Consider the following 22,972-nt stretch of genomic DNA (forward strand, 5'->3'; position numbering starts at 1 on the left):
AATGCTTTGGTGCCTTGCAGGGGAGGAGTGGGGAGACCCAGAGGGAACATCTTGGATTCTCCTGGATCCTGCCCCGCTCCTCAGCTGCTCCAGCAGCTGAAGTTCTTGTAATACAAGGCCCATGTAATGGTGAATTATGCTGGCAATGATTTTTCCTGGGCTGAAGCTGGAGCAGCAGGATCAGTCCATTCTCTCCAAATGGATTAAGGAATTGATCAGGAAGGTCTGCCTTGGCTGCTCAGAGCAGAATCTTTTGAGGCTTAATGGGCTCATGCTGTGTCCAAGGGGGAAAAGGGCCTTTGCCATTGATGATGGTCAGGTGGGCACTGCCTGTGCTCTGAGAAATACTGGGCAAATCCAGACAGGGGATTTCTGGAGGGTGTTCAGCACAGGATTGGGGAATGCAGGGCCAGGGCTGAGAAGGCTTCATGTGCCTGCCTCTGCCATCTCCCTTTTCCTTTCTGTTTCCTCCTTTGCTCTGCCTTTATTTCCTGGCCACATTAAAGAGTGTTAAAAAAAAACCTGGGTGAAGTTTTGGGTGATGTTGCAGTGGGGTTTCTGCTGGGAGTTAATTTACAGGTCCCCTGTGAGTCAGGAGCATGAAGAGGGAAGAGAAGGAAGAGGTTTATAAGGAGTGAGAGCCACTAAATCTGATTTAAAGGGTCACAATGTGCTTTTTATTGAGGAGGACAAAAGATTAAAGTCCATCAATTAATTTATTTTAAAAAACAAAGCAAGCTTTAGGGCCCAGAGCTTGTTGGAAACTCTTTCCATGAGCTTCAAAGATAATTTTAATAGTTCTGCTGCTTTTTTTCTTTTTTAAACACTCAGGCTACAATAACTCAGTAAATAGATAGTAGATAATTGGGTCTTGATGTTACAGGCTCAAAATTTTGTATGCTGTAGGTTTTAGATATAATTTTTTAAATTCTGCTCTGCACTGTAATTTATTCTGACTTGTGCCTTATTTTTAGGTTGTGCTTCTCACATTCTTATGGGAGAGGAATTTTTTCCTGACAAACTTTCCTAGGCTTTGAAAAATTTATTTGCTCCATTGTCCAGCCTGGCCTTGGGCACTGCCAGGGATCCAGGGGCAGCCCCAGCTGCTCTGGCAATCCCAGCCCAGCCAGCAATTCCCAGTTCCCAATCTCCCATCCATCCCTGCCCTCAGCAGTGGGAGCCATTCCCTGGGTCCTGTCCCTCCATCCCTTGTCCCCAGTCCCTCTGCAGCTCTCCTGGAGCCCCTTCAGGCCCTGGAAGGGCTCTGAGCTCTCCCAGAGCCTTCTCCTCTCCAGGCTGGTTCCCTTCCTTCCCTGTCCTGCAAGTGTTGGAGCAGGGCCTGGGGGTGGCACCAGGGGCAGGGGCTGATCCCAGGGAATTCCCCCTGGACCAGAGGGGCTGTGGAGCCTCCCAGGGACAATTCCAGGGCTGTGCCCAGGGGTGGCCCTGCTGGAGCAGGGGTGGCACCAGCTGAGCCCTGGGGTCCCTCCCTGGGCTGGGCATGGAGCAGCAATCTGGGAGAGCTGCAGAGATTCCCCCATGGCAGTGCAGCCCCAGTGCAGGGGTTGCATTGGAGCTGCTTTGGGCACTGCTGGAAGGGGTTCAGCACCCATGCAGTGGTTTTGACTGGAATATTTACCAGTAGAGCTGGACAGGATGTGCCTTAGCTTGGCTGGCCCTTGCAGGGTGGGCAAAGGAGGGATGGTTGACTCACCTGAGAGGGAATCTTCAGGGGAGGGCCCCAGGTTCTGGGGTCAACCCTGAAATCACACTGCCACAACTTTTAAAATACCCTCCCCTGCAGTGCTTTTCAAAGCTCTGTCCAAGTGGTTTCTGTAGCAGTTCTGACAATTTGACTTGTCTTGGATAAATGATCCTTCCAGGAAGAGCCAGGACTTCTCTCCAAAGCTCCTTCCATGTGGAGAATGTGGTGCAATCCCTTTTTCAGGCAGTCTGGGAAGGGCCATTTTGGGAGGCCAGGATCCAATTCCAGCGTGGCACTTGTCACCCACGGTCCCAGGGCTGTGCTGTGTGCCAGCAGGAAGCCAGGGCTCAGTTCTGCAGGCACTGCCTTCCCCTTTCATCTGCTGCTGTGTTTGTGTAATGCAATAGAAATGTTGCTAACGTGATTATACTTTTCTATCTTATTAGCTTCAATACTGAGCACAATAAAATGGAAAACTGTTTAAATGTTATGTTTAAGTGCTTGAGATAAGAGTTCTTGTAAATGAAATGTGATTACATTTCTGTAATAGATCTTCTCTGTCTGCTCGGACTTTGTTGAGCAATGTAATTCTTTTGGGATTGCTGTTTCTAAGTTTGATTTTTTTTTTTTTTTTCCCTTTAATTTTGATAGAAGCAGCCATGTAAAATGTTCCACACCAGCAGACAATGCCCAGAAATTGAAAAGGCAGGGTTTCCTGCGTGAGGCACAAAACCAGGGCTCCATAGTTCTCTTTGTGATAACCAATTTGAATTAAACATAATTCCCCAACATCACCTTGAATTTCCATCTGTGTAACCCCGATGTTCTTAGGGCTTTTGCATTTACCTCATGCTCTGGGCTATGGCAAACTGTGACTATCTCCAAACTGGAGATGATATGAATAACAATTGTTTGCTGATCTTCCCCTGTATCTCCCTGCATAACCTGCAGCCTGCAGAGGCTGAGGAAGTGGCAGATAGCTTTTGTCGTCCCTTATCCGGGCTGTACACTTGTAAGGAAGAGCAGGGATAATCGCCTCAATCTAATTAGGGGTTAAAAGAGGCCATGACTGTGATGTGGCAGTGAGACACCTTACTGGAGCAATCCTGTTTGCATTAGAAAAATAAGGTTGTCATATTGATTATTCAAATGAGCTTCCATTGGCCATGGCTCAATGGCTGCTGTGCAGCTGAAGCTCTGGAAGGTCCCAGCTTTGGAGCATGCATTATGTGATGTCTTGTTTGCTCATTTCAGGGGTTTAAACCTGAGGCTGAGGGAGTTTTGTGGTGAGAATTAAGGGTTTAAGTGACCACTGGAAAATGAAGTTGAGCTTGCCTGGGCGATGGTTGAGATTTGCTCAAAGCCATTCAGTGGAGGCCAATGAATTTGCTTCACATCTTTTATGGAAAAATCAGTATTGGAGTTAACAGATCTTGTTTGTGCATTAATTGATGTTTAGTTCAAAGTCAAACAGAGCTGAAAAGAATAAAGTGATTGCATTCAGATCAATTCCACGTCCAAGAGATAGCAAATTCCCCTGGCTCTGACTCTGGGGGTTGCCTTTTCATTAAAAAAAAAATGTTTATCTGGTGCTGGGCTATTACAGCTTCTCAAATATTTCTCAGCACTTGGCTTTTTGTCACTCCCCAGTCAGGTCTGTGACATCCTGCAAGGGCAGGAGATCTTCAGGATGGGCTGATTTCAGCCTTCCCCCTTACCTGGTGACAAATGCCAGATGCAGAATGGGAAAAAGAGCTTTAAAAGACCAATTTATTAATCAAAACAATTATTTTTGGTCCTTTTGTAGTAGACCAAGTACCACGTGCTGGGCTGTGTTGTAGGTACAAAGAGGGGACATTTTTCTGCTGTTCCTGCATTGGTTTGTGCAGCTGCTGTCATTGCAGATTTACAGGAAGAGCTCACCTTGAACCCCAGACATGAGGCAGAGTTTGCAGGTTTTACCCCCTGGCTGAAATGATTTCCCCATTTCACCTGCAGTTTGAACATTGCTCACTCCAGCTTTGGCTGTGCTGGATTTCTGCTGCTGGGCCAAAAAAATACTTCTAGAGACAACTAAACTGTTTTATCCTCCAGTACAGAGATAAAAAGTTTTCAAAATTATTGTTTATTATTACTATTTTAGAATAATAATTTATTACTATTTATTAATAATTTTTCATTATTATTTTAAACTAAAGTTTTTAAATTTCTTCACTTGATTCTTCCAGTTTCTTCCATTCCCTGCTTTTGGTGCTGGTGTAAAAGTCACTCCCCCAAATGCTGACCTGGCTGAGTGAAGCCATGAGGACCAGAGGAAGGGGATTGTTTTAATATCTATATTTTCATCAATTATTTATTTATGTTACTGGAACATCCTGACCTGTTTGAAAGGCCTGAAAATTATCAAGAAATGTTGCTGTGACTTTGCAGCATCTTGCTTGGACAGGATTTAGGCAGTGGCTTGTCCTGTGCTGCCTTTGTGTGAGTCCTGAGCTTTGTGCTGAGCCCGTGGATGTGTTTGGCTCTGGAACAGTTCCAGTCCCACCTTCTGGGATCACCCCTTTGGGGCACTTCTTTACAAGACACAAGAATTTTGTCTGTTGACATTGCAGCTTTCAGCCCAAACTGAAAGCAGAGGAAAAGCCAAGGTGTGAAACTTTTTCTTTTCAGCAACATCAAGGTGCTGCTTGAGGAGATCAGTCCCTCATTTTACAGCTTCACTCTAAATTACCAATTTATTTATTCAGTTTGTATTTTCTCTCAATCCCTTTCAGCCACAAGTATTGCAGTGTTCTCTACCACATCTTTCTTCCCCAGCAGGCAGCAGAGGATGCAGGTGGTTCTGGTCTGGATGCATTTCTGAGAGAGAGGGAAATCAGGCAAATATGAGGAGTGCTGGAATAGGGAAATCCTAACCCTGGGAGCATCACAGAGAGGCAGAACCTTCAGCTGACAGAGGGGTTTTGGCTGCTCCTCCTCTCACAAGTTATAAAAGCTCATTTCACCCATGAGCTCAGCTGGCTCTGGGCTGGCTGAGGTCACCTCCTTGAAATTTGAGGTAAAAAAAGGCATTTTAGTGTAAGGCAGCACCTCTTTGGGCTTGTCTTGCAGCATCAGTGTGCAGTGGTTCAGGAGTGGTTGGCTCAGTGATTTCTGGAGCTCTTTTCCAGCCTTAGTGGGAGGCAGGGGAGGTTCAGGGTGGGCTTTGGTTGGAATTTCCTCCCTGAAGGATTGGTGCAGCCCTAGAGCAGTCACAAAAGTGGATCTGCCATTCCATAACCTGATTTCATTGCAGGATTTGGTCAGAGGCTGGACTTGGTGCTTTTGGAGGTCTTTTCCAACCTCAGTGATTCCAGGAGGTCCCTCCTGAGCAGAGCTGGGGCAGTGCTGGAGGGGACACAGAAATCTGGATGCACTTCCCTGGCTGGGTTTGGAACTCGAGGTGTTTGGGGTTTTCCCCTGGTCCTTTGCACATTCCCAGGTCATTGGTATGGGCTGGGAATCCTCTGGGAATGCTGCCCTGGGAGGCTCTGGCCACTTTCTTGGCTTTTTATTTTAAATAGAATATTTCACTTCACCTCTAGGATTTGCAGGTACAACAGGAAGGTTGTACCTCCAAATTCCTTAGGATCCAAATCTCCTTGCAGCCTGCCATGTTTATGGTGCTCAATTCCTTCAGGAATCTCTTCTCTCTTATTAAAACAACAACCTTTAAGGAAGTCTTGGCTGTAGAATGAGACATCTCTTCCATTTTTGTCTTTTTTGGTCTCATTTTAGTGGCAAGTCAATAATGTGCAGCAGTAATTATTTTGATTTCTTTGAAGAAATGCCAGGACAGGAAATGCTTTTGGGAGATCCTGGGCAAAGGTTTCCCTGCCTGTGCTGGGAGCTGGAATGGGATGGGTTTGAGGTCCCTTCCAACCCAAACCTTTCTGGGCCTTTGGGATTCCTGCTCTGGCCCTTTCCTGGGAGTTTGTTCCCCCCTGCCCAGCCATTCCTGCTCTGGGAAGGGCTGGGAATGAGCACTGCCAAAGCAAACAGACAATGTTGGTTTTTCTGGCAGCAAAAGGTTCAAAGCAAATTTCTGAGAGCAAGAGAGTGAAATGAGAGAGGCCAGTGTGGAGTGTGAGGAGTTCAGAGTTAGGAGCTGCTGAGCTGGGAAGCCTGGAGGAGCTCTGGTGCAACTCAAGGAGCTTGAAGAGCTCAGGCAGCTTCGCTTGGTGCTTCTGGGCTTTTTTAGGCTGCCAAATTTTCTACCAAAACCACAAACAGTGACTATGGGGAACTTGCAGATCTTTCCTTGTTTTCACCACGCTGTGGTGCACATCAGACTCCAGCCCTGGCCCAAAGGGGCCCAGCCTGTTTTGGGCTGAATCCTGTGAAAACCAAGGTGAGAAATTTGATGGTCCCTGGCCATCTCCTCTCCTTCATGAGCTCCAAGTAGCTGCTTTTAATTTGATTTGAATTTTTTTCCCCTATAAAAATAATAATTTTCTATTAATTTCAAAGTGTTTCCAGGTTATTTTTGTCACTGTCTGTTAGGCTTGGGTTTGGTCAGATGTGTTTGAGACTTGCAATCAGTTTCTGGTTTTATTTCATTTTGATGAAATATTATTTCTTCCTCTTCATTTCTGGCCAGGGAACTTGAGGAATTCCCCCTCAAGCCTGAACAACTTCAGCTCTCCCTTTGAAAATTTTATAAATTTGTTTTGCAGCACAGCCCAGCATGGAAGTTGTTGGAAGACAAAACTTCCTTCCTTCCTGGAAGTTGGACTGGGCTGCTTGGAATGAGCATCTTGGAGAGACCAAGAGGCTTCCAAAGGTTTTCCTCAGGGCTACATGGAGTTGAGATAAAAAAAAAAAAAATAATAATTGTGGAGGAAAGCCTGAGACTCAAATCTCTTCTGAGCAAAAGAGCTGAGGGGGGGGAGGAGATGAAATATTCTCAGATTGAGTGGATTAGCTCTGGTCGGGAATGGGGGAGTTCTTGGCTTGTGTAGGAATGAAAGGCTGGGCCTGTGAGACATATCTGGGAATATTCTGGGAATGTTCTGAGGTCAGCCCAGGCTGGGATTGACCCAAAGTCACCAGCTGAACTCAGCAGCATTCCCAGACTGGGTTTGTATCCCTCCCAGCAGGGATGCCTGAAAACCCAGGAGCTTTCAGGCTCTGGAATGGGACCAGGTGCAGTCCCAGGGCTGGAATTCCAGGCAGGAATTGGTGGGGCTGCCCTTGACCATGGCTCCCAAAGGGCTGCTCTGCTCCTCTGGGCTTTGGGAGCCTCTTGGAGCCCCGGCTGGTGGGAGCTGTGCATCCCAGCCTTGCTGGGCTCCTGCTCCTTCCCTCAGCTGGGGGCTGAGCTGCTTCTTGGCTCCTCGCTGCTTTGCAATCATTTCTTTGTTTTTCAGCAGTGTTGGTGCCATCCTGCTGCTGGTTAGGGAGCAAGGGAGCACATCCCAAACTCCTCCTGGGCTTTTTGGGACTTTACACATCCCCCTTCAAGTCCTGACCTGCTGTTTGAAATCTGTCACTTCCTCCTAATTTCTCTTCCAAGTGCAACATCTCGTGCTCTTTCCGAGTCCTTCAAAATGGTGTGAATCTGAAATGAATTTTTATTTCAGTTTCTTTCTTTCTGGGACAGAGGAGCAGCAGGGCATCAAAACCAGCTGTATCCTGGTACTCCATGGATAGAGGCATTCAGGCTTTGGGTTTGTTAAAGTGTTTTTGCAATTAGAAGAACATCTTTGTGTTTAGAAGCTTTGAAGAACTTGTGAAGTGCAAAGAACAAAAATGAAGCTGTAACTTGTGGTGTTTGGATTTTCCATGAAAGAAAGCCTGAATAGAAAGGAACATTTGCATGAGAAGGGTGGGGAAGAAGTTGTCTGACTTCTAGGGATGGGTTAGAAAAACAATGAAAAATCTGAGTTGTGCAGACAGAGTAAGAAGTGATGGGTGAGGTTTGAGGAAAGGGATTTTTAAATTAATAAAATAAATAAAAAGTATGTACAGCTCTCTGTTGGTTATAGGTTGGATAAGCTGAGCTCTCTTCAGAAATTGAATATAAATTTAGCTTTGTTCTCTGAACTGAGATCTGTGGGGATTAAAGAAAGAAGGAAAAAAATTGGGAAAAAAGGAGTAATTAGTTTCTAAAGTCAGTATAGAAGCTTTAAATTGCCACTGTAGAATCCTTGAGGTTGGAAAAACTCCCTAAGATGATAAATCCCAACCTTTGAATATGAATATGCAGTAAGAGAATGAGATCTGTGCCATGGAACCAAGGCTGTGTCTTGTAATGTGAATTTTGAGCAGTGAGCAAAAGCCTGAAGAGTTTTATTCACAGGTCTTAGTGGAAAGTTGTGTGCCAGCAAATAAGTTTAAAATACTTAATAAACTTCTACAAGATTTTCTCCTCTTGGGAAGAATTCATGGCACAGAGTCTTAGAAAAGAATTGCAAATAATTAACTCAGATAAATTGGAGGTTGCCTTGCTTCCTAAGCAGAGAGTCTTTAATTGGGAACTTTATTTTTACTGAATATTTAATGAGCAACTGGCAAATGTTTCCCTAAGCACAACTTGCACGAGCACTGACTGCTTTTGAGCAGTTTATAATGAATTTAGACAGAGATGGAGCCGTTCAAACCCGGTGTGAAGCATTTACCAAAGATTATTGCAGAACTTGTTTCATGTGCATAGAGAGTTTAAAATAAAAACAACCCCAAACTAAACAGGCTTGAGGTTTCCTTGTGGGATTTTTTTTTTTTTATCAGCAGACTGAGGGCCTGAAGGAATAGAGGAAGTGAATGGACACCAATGTATCCAAATATCTCATTTTGCCTAAGAGCAAGTGCCGGCAGATAAATGCCCATAAAGGGATTTCTTTCTTAAGCCCCATGGATTTTTTTTTTTTTTTTTCCTGCAACTTTTTGTGTGAGTTGGAAATGAAAACCATTCATCCAGTGCCCCAAAGAAGGGCCTTATTGAATGGAATAACAGTGTAATGTACCATTGAAGGCAGGATTGAAAGTGATTATCTTGTTAACTCTTGACAGTTACCGCCAGCTTGAAATAGAACTGGCAGGCTTGATTTGCAAATGAATTAGAGCTTTTTCATTTGGTGCCAGGATCATCTTTTTATATTCTGATATGACAGATGCTATGTTCCATGCTTTTGTTTCTCTTCACTCTCCTACTTGCAAATAAAAAACAAAAGATTATGATAGTAATTTTATTTGCATCTTTTCTCTAGGAGTTTATTCTTTGTCTCGAAGTTTTTAATCTTATATTTTTTCCAAGAATTTGTTTAAGAATAGTATTGTTCCCGCAGAATCAAATTTCATTAGGTTAAGTACAGTAGTAATTGGGTGAATGAGGGGGATTTAGAAGCTTTCAGCAAATGGAAAATTGATTGTACTCAAATTGTTTTAGTGCTTAGAACATTTAAATTTCCTCCCTGACTTGGGCTTGCACTGACTGCTCCTGGGTGCCAGGAGCAGAGGAGGAGCTGCCACAGTTTGCAGCAGTGCTGCTAATGGCAGCACAGGTGTAATTAGTGCTGTGTTTGTATTCTGCAGCCATCCCAGCCCAGATGGGGAGGTGTTGGGTATGGTAATTATTGTGCTCTGCCTCTGTGTTCCTCATTAACCTGTAACACTCTCTACCAGTCCAGAGAGTTTTTCCCATAGTTGTGCTTCCCAAGACTGGAACTTGCTGGGCTTTGTTGAATATTCAGCCCAGCCTTGTGGGCATTTCCAGCGCCGGGCTCGCTGCTCCCTCTGTAATCTGGTTTGTTCTTTGGGGCTAATTAGCAGCACTTCCGACTGCCACTGATGTCCATTATGGAAATGTTTCCCTACACTTTCACCTACAGGATGTGTTTTAATTGAATATCTACTAAATAATATTACAGAGAAGGCAAACCAGGCCAAAGTTGTCTAATTTATTTAAGGCTGGTTAACAGAGACTGTGACATTCCAGAGCCTGATGTTTAATTGCCTCTGTTTGCTGGGCATGCAGACTGGGAGGGACAAGATTTCATTCCTGGTGAAGGGAACAGGAGGAGAAATATCACCCAGCCAGCCAGAACCAGGGGAAAATCCAGCCCAAACCATCCAAAACCAGGGAAAAACCAACCCAACCCCACTCCAAATAGGAAAACTGCAAGGATTTGCACCTTGTGATGTCCTTGGAATCAGCAGGTTGAGCTGAGGAGTGGCTTTAAGGCAGCCAGGACAGGGAAATCAGCTTTGGTCACTTATGGGATTTTCATCCCCAGCCTGAAGCCTCCCTGAAACAAAACCAGGAGGTTTGGGGTGGTTGTTTTATCTCTTGTGATTTATGGGGTTTCCATACCTGACTTGAAGCCTCTGTAAAGCAAACCCAGGAGATTTTGGGTTGTTGTTTTGTCTCTTGTTTACCTGAGAAATACATGCAAAGAAGTGCAATATTTTTGTAGGGTCTGTTTGAAAATACTGCTTTTATCAACTCTGTATTTTGGAGTTTTCCCTCTCTGGTTAGTTTCAGTACTGATGTTGCATAAAACCTTGGATTTTACTCTCTGAGCCAGGGTTATTATATATTTCCCCTGTTGAATATTTGATAAGGTCTCTTGGGTACTGATTTTCCTTCTTTCTAGGATAACATTTTATGGAAATTGTTTCACCTTGTGTCCTGTTTGAAGTCCTGGTTTTAGCATGATTCAGTTTGGTTTGCATTCTATTCCACTGAGTTCCTTGGCACTTCCAAGTTACTCCAGAGTGTTTGTGTGGGGGCTGACTTTGGCTTTTCCTCCTGCTTTTGCTGAGTGACCTGCATAGGATCATCTTGGGGTCTTTGTTGCATTTAAATTTCTTAGTAATTGGCCAAACTTCCTACTGGTTTTTCCTGGGATGAATTATTTGGATGATGGGAGGGATCCACTGGGGCCAAGACCACCAGGTTTGGAGTCCTCACACTCCAGGATCAAATCCACATCATTTGAAGTTGGTGCTTGGTAAGGAAGAACAAAACAACTTTGAGAAATCCATGATGGGTGCTGTTCCTGCCAGGGTGTGAGATTCCCAAACCATTTGCTCTTCTTGGTGAGTTTGTGCAGGAAAGATTGGAAAAAGCAGCAAAAAAAGGCAAGTTCAGCAATGTCTCATCCTGGGATATGCTGAGGTAGGAATGAAGCTGTGTGATCCCATGGAAATGGGATTGGCAGGAGCTCTGCACCCTCCAGGGCCCTTTGGCTGAATTTCCCTGCAGTGTCCACGTGGGTATAAACAACCCTCAGGATTATCCTGCAGCCTGGGGCTTCCCACCCAAAATCCAGGGCAGAGACAGTGCCTAGCTGAGAATTAACTCCACTGCTCCTTCAGTTCTGGGGGTTCTGCTGTAAATTCTCTGGAAGGAACGTTGTGTGTGAAATCTGGAGCTGGTTTGTGGTGCCTGGATGGGCTGTTCTGAGCAGGGGGCACATCTCCAGCTCCCTTGGTTAATGATTGGTTTGATACAGGGAGTGCTTTTAGGAGCATTAAAATGCTCCAGGTTAAAACCATGATTTCAGCAAGTTCTAGGGAATATTTTAATTCTATTTACTGGCAAAGGAAGTTCCCACCACCTCAGTTCCTGTGGGTTTAGGTAATCCCAAACCTGGCAAGCCCTGGAGAATCCCAGAAAGGTTTGTATTGGAAGGGACCTTCAAACTCCTCCAGCTCCATCCCCATCCCATGGGCAGGGATGGAACTTCCTTGATTGAATTCCCAGCCTCTTGCTGCAGGTCCCTGATGACCAGGACTCAGAAGGAGCTGGAATTTTTTCCCCTGGCTTTGCTGAAACGTTTGGATGAGCCTGAGTATGATGTTCCCTGGGTTTAATGGATGACGTTAAATATATGTGCATGTCAGGTGGTGTTTTACTGCAAATCCTTGGCTAAAGTGGGGAAAAATTCCAGAGCTTCTCTGGTAGAGAAAAGGAAAACTCAGAAATAAAATCAATCTTCCCTAATGAACCAAAGAAATGAAGGTGCTGCCCTGGAGATGGTATGAAAAGCAAATATATTGGGAACTCTGGGGTGTAAAATGGAGTAAAACATAGTTAGTTACCTGGTAGTGATACCTAATTAATGCAACTTGATGGTTTCCTTCATGTTGTGAGAGTTGGAATGCTGGATGTGCATAAAGCTGCTCCTGGCTTTTATTTGTGGTGTTTAATGGTTTTAAATTCTGCAGGCACTCAAGGCTGTGGGAGAGACTGAGCTGTGCCCATAGGTCTGATTTTGCCTAAAACAACCCCTGAAATATGGTATTCATGGGAGCCTTATTTGTATAATTTATGATACAAATAATATGATTTAAATGTCTGATTACTTCACATAATTATACAAATACAACAAATGTTACATTAGCATTTACAGTATGTATTTTAAAGATATAATGATTAGATATAAATATAAGGGTAATTATGTAATATAATTTATAGTGTGGCTAATGTAATCTAGGATGGGATGCAGAATATGATTGTGTAAGATCTCTAACACAATCTATTGGCCAACTAAAAGATAAAGCCCTGCCACAGCCTGGCTGATTGATGCCCTGCAGCCTCAGGCTGGGCAGAGGTTTTCATTGGAAGTGACAGGTGCCCCCAGGTTTATTTAGGACAAGCTCAGCCTTGTCCTGGTTAGTTTGATAATGTTTTCCTTATGGATGTTCCAGCAGTGCATTTCCTGTGTTAGGGCCTTGTGCTACACCAATATTCCTGTCTGGGCTGCCTCAACTACAAATTGGCTGAACAGCCCGTGACACTTTTTCAATATTATTACATTAAACCAAGTGGATTTTGATTGATAACCTAATATTCAACTAATGCAAAACATCAATCATGGCAAGTATATTAATTATTTAATATTGCAGCCTAATTCAGGAATCGATGTGCTGCAGGAGGGGAAGGGAAACTCGCTGTTCCCAGAAGGTTTGAGCCAGGGCCTGATTAAAAAACAGCCCCACCAAGCCCTGCTCTGCTCCCGTGTGTTGGTTCGATACAAATCTTTATTCATTTGCCAATAATCTCCTCACATTTTCCACTTCAGGACCTTTTTTATCAGTTTTGAGGCCTGGAATTGAATTAGGGCTGCTTTCAGCACGGGCTGAGGGAGGTGCACAGACACTGATGGCAGGGATGGGGCTGGCCTGGGAGCTCCTCCAGCCCTGCCCTGCATCCCTCTCCCAGAGCAGCCCCAGCTCCAGGGGCCAGCTGGAGCCTGCAGAAGGGATCATGGACTCATGGAGTGCTTTGGGTGGGAAGGGACATCCATCCCATCCATCCCACCCCTGCCATGGCAGGGACACCTCCCACTGCCCCAGCTGCTCCAGCCCCAGTGTCCAGCCTGGCCTTGGGCACTGCCAGGGATCCAGGGGCAGCCCCAGCTGCTCTGGCAATCCCAGCCCAGCCAGGAATTCCCAATTCCCACTCTCCCACCCATCCCTGCCCTCAGCAGTGGGAGCCATTCCCTGGCTCCTGTCCCTCCATCCCTTGTCCCCAGTCCCTCTCCAGCTCTCCTGGAGCCCCTCAGGCCCTGCCAGGGGCTCTGAGCTCTCCCTGGATCCTTCTCCTGTCTCCAAAATAAATCCTGTAGGGCTGACAAAAATAAATTCTCCTTTCAAACTCAAACAGCAAAAGAACTTTTTTTTTTCTCCTCTTGTTTCATTAATGACATTTAAATAGGAAAAGAATGCATAGCAGATTTTGGGAGAAGCTTGAGGAAATGATAAATAATTAGCAATTTTAGTGCTAGTGATTAGTACTGGTGTAGTGCTAACTGCTTCCCTGCAGTCCTCAGGGGCTGGTTTCTCCTTGGTTGCTGTGGGAATGACCCACCTTCCAAGAGGGAATGCTGGAGTTAGGGAGAGCCTGGAGCTGATGGGAGCAGGAACCATCTCCTTGTCTGGTGGGTTGGGGAATTTTTAATTTTTCCATTGGATTTCATCTGTTTTTTCCATAGCAGGATGTGTTAAAGATAAATTTTCCCTCTGAATTTTTTCAGAGTCTTTACTCAGATACTTTGGTCCATTTGTTTTGCAGCTGCCTTTATGTAAAATTCTTCCCATTTTCTCTCTGTACATTTGTACTTCTGCAGCTTTGGATGCCCAGCTCCAGCACAGCTGCCATGAGCCATGGAATTAATGACAATTCCTCCTCTCCATGCCCTTGGAAAGGGGCAGGGAATTTCACTGTGGGAGTGGTGGCAGGGCAGGACCAGGAGGCACCAATGTGGGTTTGATAAACAGCCCCTGCCCCGGCCTGGCTGAGTCTTTCCAGTGTCAATAGTGATAATTAGATGAAAAATGTTAATTGAAATGTGGATCCTGTGGCATTGCTGCAGTCTGTAGCAGTTTCAGGGCAGGTGCTGTCTGAGGGTTGAATTCTGTCATTGAGCATTGGGATAATCAATGTTTTTAGGTGTTACAGGTGAATATATGTATTAAAATTAAACATTTGACAGGCTGGAGAAATCACCCAGCTCTGCCATTTCAGAGTTAAACAGAAATCGTTGCAGACAAGGGTTTAGCAACTATTTAGAACTTTTGTTCTTCTCTTACAGGGACTCTGCAAACATCAAAGCTGGATTAGAACATCTGGTAAGTTTTAATTTTCTCTTGAACATTTGCATCATCTTTGATATCTGCATTCCAAATGAACACTTTTGAATGAGCTTTGAATACCTTGAATTGAGAAAGTCAACCATTTCCCAGAGGGTCAGGCTACTGTTATTATGTGAAGGCACTCACATTCTCATTTATCTCCCCATTTCAAGGGAATTTTAATTTTTTTAAATTACTTTTTTTTGATGTCGAGATGAAATAAACTGGACTACAATCCTTGGATTGATGATTGCCTTAATTATAAACAAAAATTGTTTGGTGTTGGATTTTTGGCATATCCTGATCTGAAAACAACAAACTTGTGATTAAAAAAAAAGTAAAAAAAAAAAAAAAAAAAGAGCCAGGGACACAATCAAATATTGCATGCATAAATATGGTGTGTTGGAGTCATTTGGAGGCTTTGAAAGAAGTGCACAGCTTTGTGTTTTCTCTTGTCTTTGCTTTATGAATAATGGATCGACTTAAATTCCATTCAGGGCTGCAGGAGGAAATAATAATTGAGGTGCAAAATATTTCTGGTTTAAGTAAACATATTAAGCCCACAAGTGATGGCAAGCCAGGCTTAGCATTAAAAACTCATCAGTTGATCAAAACTGGGAAAAATAAAATCTTGTCACAAGTCAGAAGCTGGTTGAGCCTCACATGTTGGTACCAGCAGTCAGTGGAACATTAAATAGTTGATGTAAAGGGATTAATGAATCCCATTAAATGAAAATATTCACTATTAATGGCACATCCAGCCTGGGAAGGGTTTGATTTTTTCATGGAATATCTAAATAATCCCTGCTGTTCCATAGGGCTGTGAAAATCATCGTGGGTCTCTTTGGACAGAGCTGCTTCCCTCTTGGTGCTTCCCATTCTGGGAATCACTTGGGAAGGATTTGGGGGAGCTTGGGCATCTCCTTGGAGTGCCAGAGGGGTGGAGAGGATGGAGGTCCATGGTGGGATGGAAAGGGATGGAGATCCTGGTTGGGATGGAGATCCTGGTGGGATGGAGATCCTGGTGGGATGGAGATCCTGGTGGGATGGAGATCATGGTGGGATGGAAAGGATGGAGATCCTGGTGGGATGGAGATCCTGGTGGGGGATGGAGATCCTGGTGGGATGGAGATCGTGGTGGGATGGAAAGGATGGAGATCGTGGTGGGATGGAAAGGATGGAGGTCCTGCTGGGATGGAGATCCTGGTAGGATGGAGGTCCTGCTGGGATGGAAAGGATGATGGTGGAGTGGAGAGGATGGAGGTCCTGGTGGGATGGAGACTGTGTTGGGATGGAAAGGATGATGGAGATCCTGGTTGGATGGAGATCCTAGTGGGATGGAAGTGATGGAGCTCCTGCTGGGATTGAGATCCTGGAGCTCCTTCTCCCTGTGAAATGTGTTGGGAATCATCAAATGCAATGAAGAGCAGAGTTCTTGGAGCAGTTGGAGAACCCACCTTGTTTGCTGCTTCCAGGGCTGTCTCACTTGTGAGTTAAATCCCTGAAATCTGAGGAAGGTGTCCTTGCCCTGCTGGTGGCAGGGAGCTGTGATCCAGCAGATTCCTGGGGGTTTTCTCATGCACTGTAAAGCTGCTCCCCTCCTGACAGAGTCACCATGGCTGGGGCTTGTTCCAAATCAGGGTTTCTGCCCCAGCAGGAGCTGCAGGGCTGAGTTATAACAACAAATATTCCCAAAAAGTGGCAAGGAAGAGGCTCTGTGGGCTTGGAGTAGCCTGGGGAGGTGGGAAGCAGGAAAGGAGTTCAGTGGAGCTCAGGGTTTCTCTGGGACTGGGACAGAAGGTACTGGAAATATTCCCAGTGGGATGATGATGCCTGAAGTGCTTCGAGGGTTCACTCACAATACTTTGGAATGAAATTGTCTTTGTTAAAGGAATTGGCTGCTTTGTGTTTGGAATCCCAGAGCTGGGCAGGAAGGGACCTGAATGATCTTTTGGAAGGGATCTCAAAGATCTTATTCCACCCCCTACCATGGACAGGGAACAATTCCCTGAAAGGTCTGTCAAAAACCTCTGGATTTGAGACTTTTTTTCTGTTTTCCCTCTGATCTTACAAAATCTGTCCTGGAAATGGTGCTCAAGGAAACAAGCTGGTTCCCAAGGCACCTACAGGTAGGAACATTTGTGCTGGAAACTGTTCCATACATCAGCATTTTGTTCATAAAGACTTTTTGGACTCCAATAAATTACAGGGATATTCCTCCAAAGATTTAAGCCACATGGTTCTGGCTCTACTGGAATCTGCTTTTGAATTCTACTGAATTCTGCTTTAATTTCTGCATCTCCAAATGCTTGTAGGGAGGTTTTTCCCACCTGAAGAGTCTTTATTTTGATTTGATAATCTGTTATTGGATTCCTCCTGTAAAAAAAGGATGTTTTACAATTTGGGATTTACAAGAGACTGACAGGACACAGGGAATGGGTTTAAACTGGAAGGAGCAGGGTTAGGTGGGATACAGGAAAGAATTCCTGGCTGGGAGGGTGGGCAGGCCCTGGCACAGGTGCCCAGAGCAGCTGTGGCTGCCCCTGGATCCCTGGCAGTGCCCAAGGCCAGGTTGGACACTGGGGCTGGAGCACCTGGGACAGTGGAAGGTGTCCCTGCCATGGCAGGGGTGGCACTGGGTGGGGTTTAAGGTCCACGTCCTTCTTTGATCTGATGAAACAAAAAAACCCCAAACCCAACAAGAGCCCTTCTCCTTTATTCAGTGTTAATATTTGATCAAGCATTTCTTTTAATGAAATGTGTTTATTTCCTGGCTGTCCCTGGGTTTTCCAGGGAGTCTGGTTGCAGTGCTGGCCCCTCACTGCTGGTGGCTCTCTGGGTTTGTCACCTGTGGTGTCACAGCTCTGTGGCCCTCGGGTGGCCACCAGACAGCGACGTCTGGCAGAGTCCTTGGCTTCCTAACGAGCTGTAAACCAAGCAGCCAATTATTTGTGTTCACAAACAATTAATTAACGCTCTTAATAGGAGTAATTATGTTTATCTTGCTGTCCTGGCAAAATTCCATGCTGGTCAATTATGCTCTGCAGGCTTGAATTGTCTCTTCTGTCTCCCTTGAATTGTGTCTGTCTGTTCCATTCTGAGAGGAAGGGAGTGAGTGTGGGGCTGGAGAGGTTTCCCTCCTGTGCCCAAAGTGACATTTGTGTCCAGGGACATTCCAGATTTCCCTGTGGATAGGCTGGAGAGCCGCTGAGTGTCCGGCTGGATGCACCAGCTGGGAAGGTGCTCTTTGAGGAGCCGTGCTGGCTCTGGCTGTGTCCCCACTGAGAGGGGACCAACCCCTGGTGTCCCCAACCCGTCAGGTGTCAGTGGCTGCTGAACCCTTTGCCTGTGCCAGGGTGGGCATCCCAACCATTCCTGGCTCAGCAGCAGCCTGGCCCTTGGAAATCATTGCAGCTCCTTCAGGAGCTCTGGGCCAGGTTCATACCAGGTGATGATCACACTGCAGAAGATCAATGGCTTATGAATACCCATGGGAGAGCAGCTCTGTTTGCCTGCAGGGCTGGAGCCCAGGCTGCTCCTGCAGAGGGGCTCCGTGGATCCCAGGGTTTGAGGAGCTCTCTGCAGCCAGCGGTGTTAAATTGTGCGCACACCGCTTTGTTTGTTCCAGGGTTTTGCTGCTGGGAGCTGCAGATGTGAATCAAACAGCAGTGCCATCAAACCATCAGAGGCAGAGTGTTCTCATGGCAGAATATTCAAAGGCTTGCAGCAGTTTGTTGTTCCAACAGTGACAAATTTTGTGGAAAGTTTGTAAGAGAGGCGAGTTTTACCCTGTCACTTCCCATTACCAGCGGGCTCTGAAACCAGAGCTGCTCCACATGAAACACACTTTAATGGCTCTGTGTCTTTATTAAAAAGTAAACTTTGATCACTCTCACTTACCACCGAGGCCGAGGTGCCTCCCCCACCCTTGGCCACCCCCTGACCTTTGTGCCTTTATTTTGCTTTCCCTTTGTCACCCCGCTCATATTTCCCCCATAAATTCGTTTCCCTTCCGTCCCGCGCCGTAAATTCGGAAAGGCGGCCGGGAGCGTCCCGGATTGCCGCTCCTCAGGCTGGGGAGAGCGGAGATCAGCTGAAGTAAATAAGGCTGTAAAATATAAAGACTGTGATTCTCCCTGGCATCTGCATAAAACCCCCGGCACGTGCGGGTGTTGTTTCCAATCGCGCCGGCGGTTTGTTCGCAATTCCCGTAATTTGATCGCGGCTGATGAAAAGCTGACAAGATTTCCACAGCGCCCCATTAGATGAAAGCAGCATGAAACCAGAGGTTAATCTGCAAACAGATTTTCCTGCTTATTACTCTAATGATTCCATCAGATTTGATGTAGCAGGCTGCGAGGCGTCTCTCGGCAGCAACAGTGTGCTGGGGTTTGATCTCGGTGCTCATTAAATGATGGAGTAATTTGGGTGACCTCTGCCCAGGTGCACATCTCCTCATAATTGCACGGCATTCTGATGGGGAAATTACCGGCGAGAACCCCGAGTATTCATCCCGCTTTCCGAGTGGAAAAACTAACAAAAGAAATATTGCATTAATTTTCAAATGATGATATTACATTTAGTGCCTGGGCCCCATATATCAAAATCTGAGAACTGCTCAGTTACTCGCCGCTCTTAATCTTAATGGTATCTGTGGATGTCAAGGGCATGGAGGAAATTAAATCGGAAAGTGCAGATAGACCTAAGAAGACATTATCTCTTGATGATTGCAGTTTTGATAGGTATTTCAGTGAATTTCATTTTCGCAGAATGGTGGAAGATGAGTTAGCCACCAGATTTTCTCATTTTTCTTCCCCATGATTTATGTGAGTTGAGTATAAAACTTTTTATGGGAGTGCAGTTACGGCGGATGAGAGGTAAATTAATGCGCCGGGTTTCCATCTCGGCCCCGCGCGCGATTGTCAGAGCTGTACATACGTAATGGGGCCCATCATTATTCAGGGTTGTTTACATTCAAAATATGTAATGAAATCTGTTCAGAATAATGAGGGAAATAAAAGTTTAGAAAATTGTAAAGGTCATGAAGTTTGAGAAATGATGCAATGCTCCCAAAATAACATTTAGGCAATATAAATTACATTATTATGCACCAACTCTGCCTCATAGAGACATGAAGATAAAGTGCTTTCGACGAGTAAAATGCTGTTAGTGCTCTCTGAAGTATGAGAATGTGTAAAATGTTTCTGATTTCATATTCTGGTTTTGTGCATATTGTGGAAAAATATATAAAGGAACTTTATGGAGGGCAGTGGCTGCTTCTCTCTCCCCAAGTTTAAGTGCCTTTCCTGGGAGGGTTTTCTCCAGCAAACAAACGCTTTGGCAGAAGTGGAATTGATTTTTAATCTAATTATTGAGGCCACCAGCGAATTTGTCTTTTTAGGGGGTTCTTGCTCCTCTTCTTTTGGGGATTTTGCTCTGAATGTGTTTTATTGCAGATACTGAAGGGGGATCTTGGCACAATACCGAGATGAAGCATAAATTTGCCCAACTATCTGTGATCTGCACCTAAAATACAAATCTCTGCACCCTGGTTTTATGCAGGTGCGCCTCAGAATAATTATGTTTTGCCCTGCACGTTTTATTTTGTACTTATTTGTCAGAAGGAGCAGCCAAACATGAAACAGGAGTAGTTTTTGGAAAAGTTAAACCTGCAGATCTGTGCCAGCCCAAAAAACGGTGCAGTGGGGGTGAGCTGATCACTGAATCTGGGAGCAAAGACAAAATGCACTTTTATTCAGAGTATAAAACTCTTAACTTGATTAAGTTCTGGTTAATTCCTGTGTAATGAGGCATGATTTGGGGCAGATGAGCAGATTATTTTGGAACTGAGTGCTGATTTAGAACCCACTGGATCCTTGTGGTATTTGAAATGCTTTTCATTTTCAAATTTTTTTTCCTATTATTTTTCAATTGCTGCATTTCAATGCAAAGGCTCCAAAGGGGATGGGGTTCCCCTTTTCTGAGAAATTCTAATTTATTTAGAGAAAATGCCTCCCTTAGTGGGAAAAGGAAAGCAGTAATTCAAGTATTAACTGCTCCTTTTGTTAATTGATCCCTGTTACCTGTTGGTTGTGCTCCTGCTTTCCCAGCCAGTCCAGCCTTGGCTGGAGCTGTTTCCACAGCAGTTTATGATGTGTTAATTAAAAATTTTCATTTCAGAACCTGCATTTATCTGCTGCTGTTTTTATGTTCCCCCACGTCTTTGTTGCAACATAATGCAGCAAGAATTTGAAACAGTGATAAAAGATAAAGATCCATATTTAAGAGTTAAATATTAATAATTTTATATTTTTTTTAAGCTGTGGGGATCATTCTACCTTTAGTTTTTAAAGGTTTAATTAGGAAATAGGTTAATTTATAGACTTAATGACTGGATGATGTTGATGCAAAAATCTCTGTGCTGTCAGCTCTTTATCAGAATGTTGAATTTTTTGGTGATTGTGGCTGCATTTCCATGCAAATGTAAATCTGAGGGATAATATTCCAGGCTTCAAGGAGATAAATAGGGGGAGGTAATTCTTTAGCCTTTAGTGCAATATTATCCATATTTTCTCTCTTAGTAAAGAACCCACACAGAGTTTTATGGCTGTGGAAGTTTAACACTTCCAGGAATTCCTCCTTTTAATGAGACCTGGATTTACCGATTATTTTTTTAAAATCTTGTTTACGGCTCTCCCTCCTTCTGCTGAGTGTTTAATCCGTTTTGCTGTATCCACTCCCAGTAGGAAGGCCTTTTCCTTGCTTTTTCTCAGGAATATTCACTGACATGAGTGCATTGTTGTTTTCTGGTGCTTTTAAAGGAGCCCTTGCTGCAAAAACTGCTTCAAATCCCCCAAATCCCGTCCGTGTGCCCGAGCCACCCGGGCTGTTTGCCACAGCCATCCCTCCTGCCTCTGATTTGCTTCCAGCAATCCATTGTTGCTTATTCCTGACACTTTGGGTTGGTTTTAGTGGGAACAAGGTGGGATTTTCCACCCACCTGGTGTTGCAGGGTTCTCTGGAGAATCCTGGGTTCTGCTGAAGTGGAGTGAGATGGAAAATCCACAGTCCAGGTTAACAAATCCAAATGTTTTAGTGGCCATGTGTGTTCTGGGGGAGAGGATCTGGGCAATCCCCAGCTCTCAGGTCCAAGTGCTGCTGGTGTTCGGGGGCAGTTTCAGGTTTTGTCCCTCTGATCCCAAATTTGAGTGAAAATTCCCTCGGATGGAAAGCTCAGAGTCCGAATATCCGGGGCTGTTGAAATTTGGGCATCCATTCAGAGCTGGGATTTTACACTTCTGCCTCATTTAGTTCCTCCCTGGGCTCTGAGTTCCAGGATTGGGCCTTGGCATTGTTGGCTCTCTCCTTCCCAGTTTTGGTGAATTGGAGGAGGAGAACTCTGGGGAACTTTTCTGTCAGTGTTCCCGGGTGTTTTCCTGGCTCTGGCTGGAGGAGCCACATTCCATACCCAGGCTTTCCCTTCACTCTGGGGTTGGTGTCCAGTTAAGCTGGAACTCTTCCCTTCATCTCTGGTCATGTTTTCAGTGGCCTTTACATAAATCAAAATGTCAGGTTTTCTGCCCATTGTTTTGGTTAATGATTTCCCTTTCCTAATTGGTCCATCCCTGATGCTGGACTCTTTATTTCTGTTGAAATACCAAGAGCATCTGTGAATTCCATGGACAAAAATTGCCATTATTCCATGTTTTACATGATTTTTCTCTGCTGATAGCTCACTTTGATGAATTTAAGATGGTTTTTTTTGGAGCAGGTGGATCTGTATCCAGTTAGGACACTCCTACCATAGCCTGTTCCTGAGTAGTGTTGTTGATTAATTGTATCTGAGCAAAAACTCAGACTTAAATATAATTTAACCATCCAATCTTTTCAACAGATTTATGTCTGAAAATGCAGGGGTTTAATTCAAATGGTGCCAGATGTGCTTATTATATTTCTGTGCTATTAATTCAGATTAGGGATTCTTCTGTGGGATTTTATTTTTATGTTTTTAATGTGAAAACCATTCCTTTGTCAATCTGGAATTTGCCACCCTCAAAGACTTATATGAGGAGAAGATGACAACTGCAAATTCTCAGTCTCCTTTGGTTTTATTTTTATTTTAGTATTTTATTCTCTTATGAAGTGTCTTCTTATACAAATAAGTATTTTCAGTTTCTTTGGTAATTATTTTTTTAATCACCCAAAGAGGAGTAAATGGCAGGAAAGGAATCCAGCATTCCTGTGATAAACCTGTCCCACAATCTTTTCCATGATTTGATCAAAATCTGTTTAAAAGCTGGCTGGGCTTAGGCTCCTTTGTTGTTCTCTCCTGTTGGGATTTGCTGGAAGTGGGATGGGTTATATTGTAGGTGGAGGCAGGCCCCTGACTTACAGAATCAATTCAAATATCATTTTAGGTGATTTCTTCCTGTTTAGGTGATTTCTTCCCCTGTTTGATTTCTTCCTTGGCCCTTCCCCTCTCTGCCATTTCAGGGCTCCTTTTTGCTCCAGCCCCAGCCTGGGGATTGCTCTGCAGCCAAATGTGGAATTGTGGTTTCAGGTTTTCCTGGGAATGGTGAGGCCTGGATTTGTCTTTATCAAATACAAAGAGAAGATACTTGTGTAAAACCCCCCAAAACTGATCCCCAT

General features: G+C 44.6%; 1 protein-coding gene across 1 annotated transcript in view; it reads left to right on the top strand.

Annotated features, from left to right (window-relative positions):
* Positions 1-22,972, top strand: part of RSRC1 (arginine and serine rich coiled-coil 1) — a 100,550-nt gene that overhangs the window by 29,329 nt on the left and 48,249 nt on the right. The window contains exon 5 of the mRNA XM_050978119.1: positions 14,284-14,320. Coding sequence (XP_050834076.1) covers positions 14,284-14,320 — 37 coding nt within the window. The remainder of the gene's footprint in view (positions 1-14,283; positions 14,321-22,972) is intronic.

This window comes from Serinus canaria, chromosome 9, assembly GCF_022539315.1.
Source record: "Serinus canaria isolate serCan28SL12 chromosome 9, serCan2020, whole genome shotgun sequence".
Classification (NCBI taxonomy): domain Eukaryota; kingdom Metazoa; phylum Chordata; class Aves; order Passeriformes; family Fringillidae; genus Serinus; species Serinus canaria.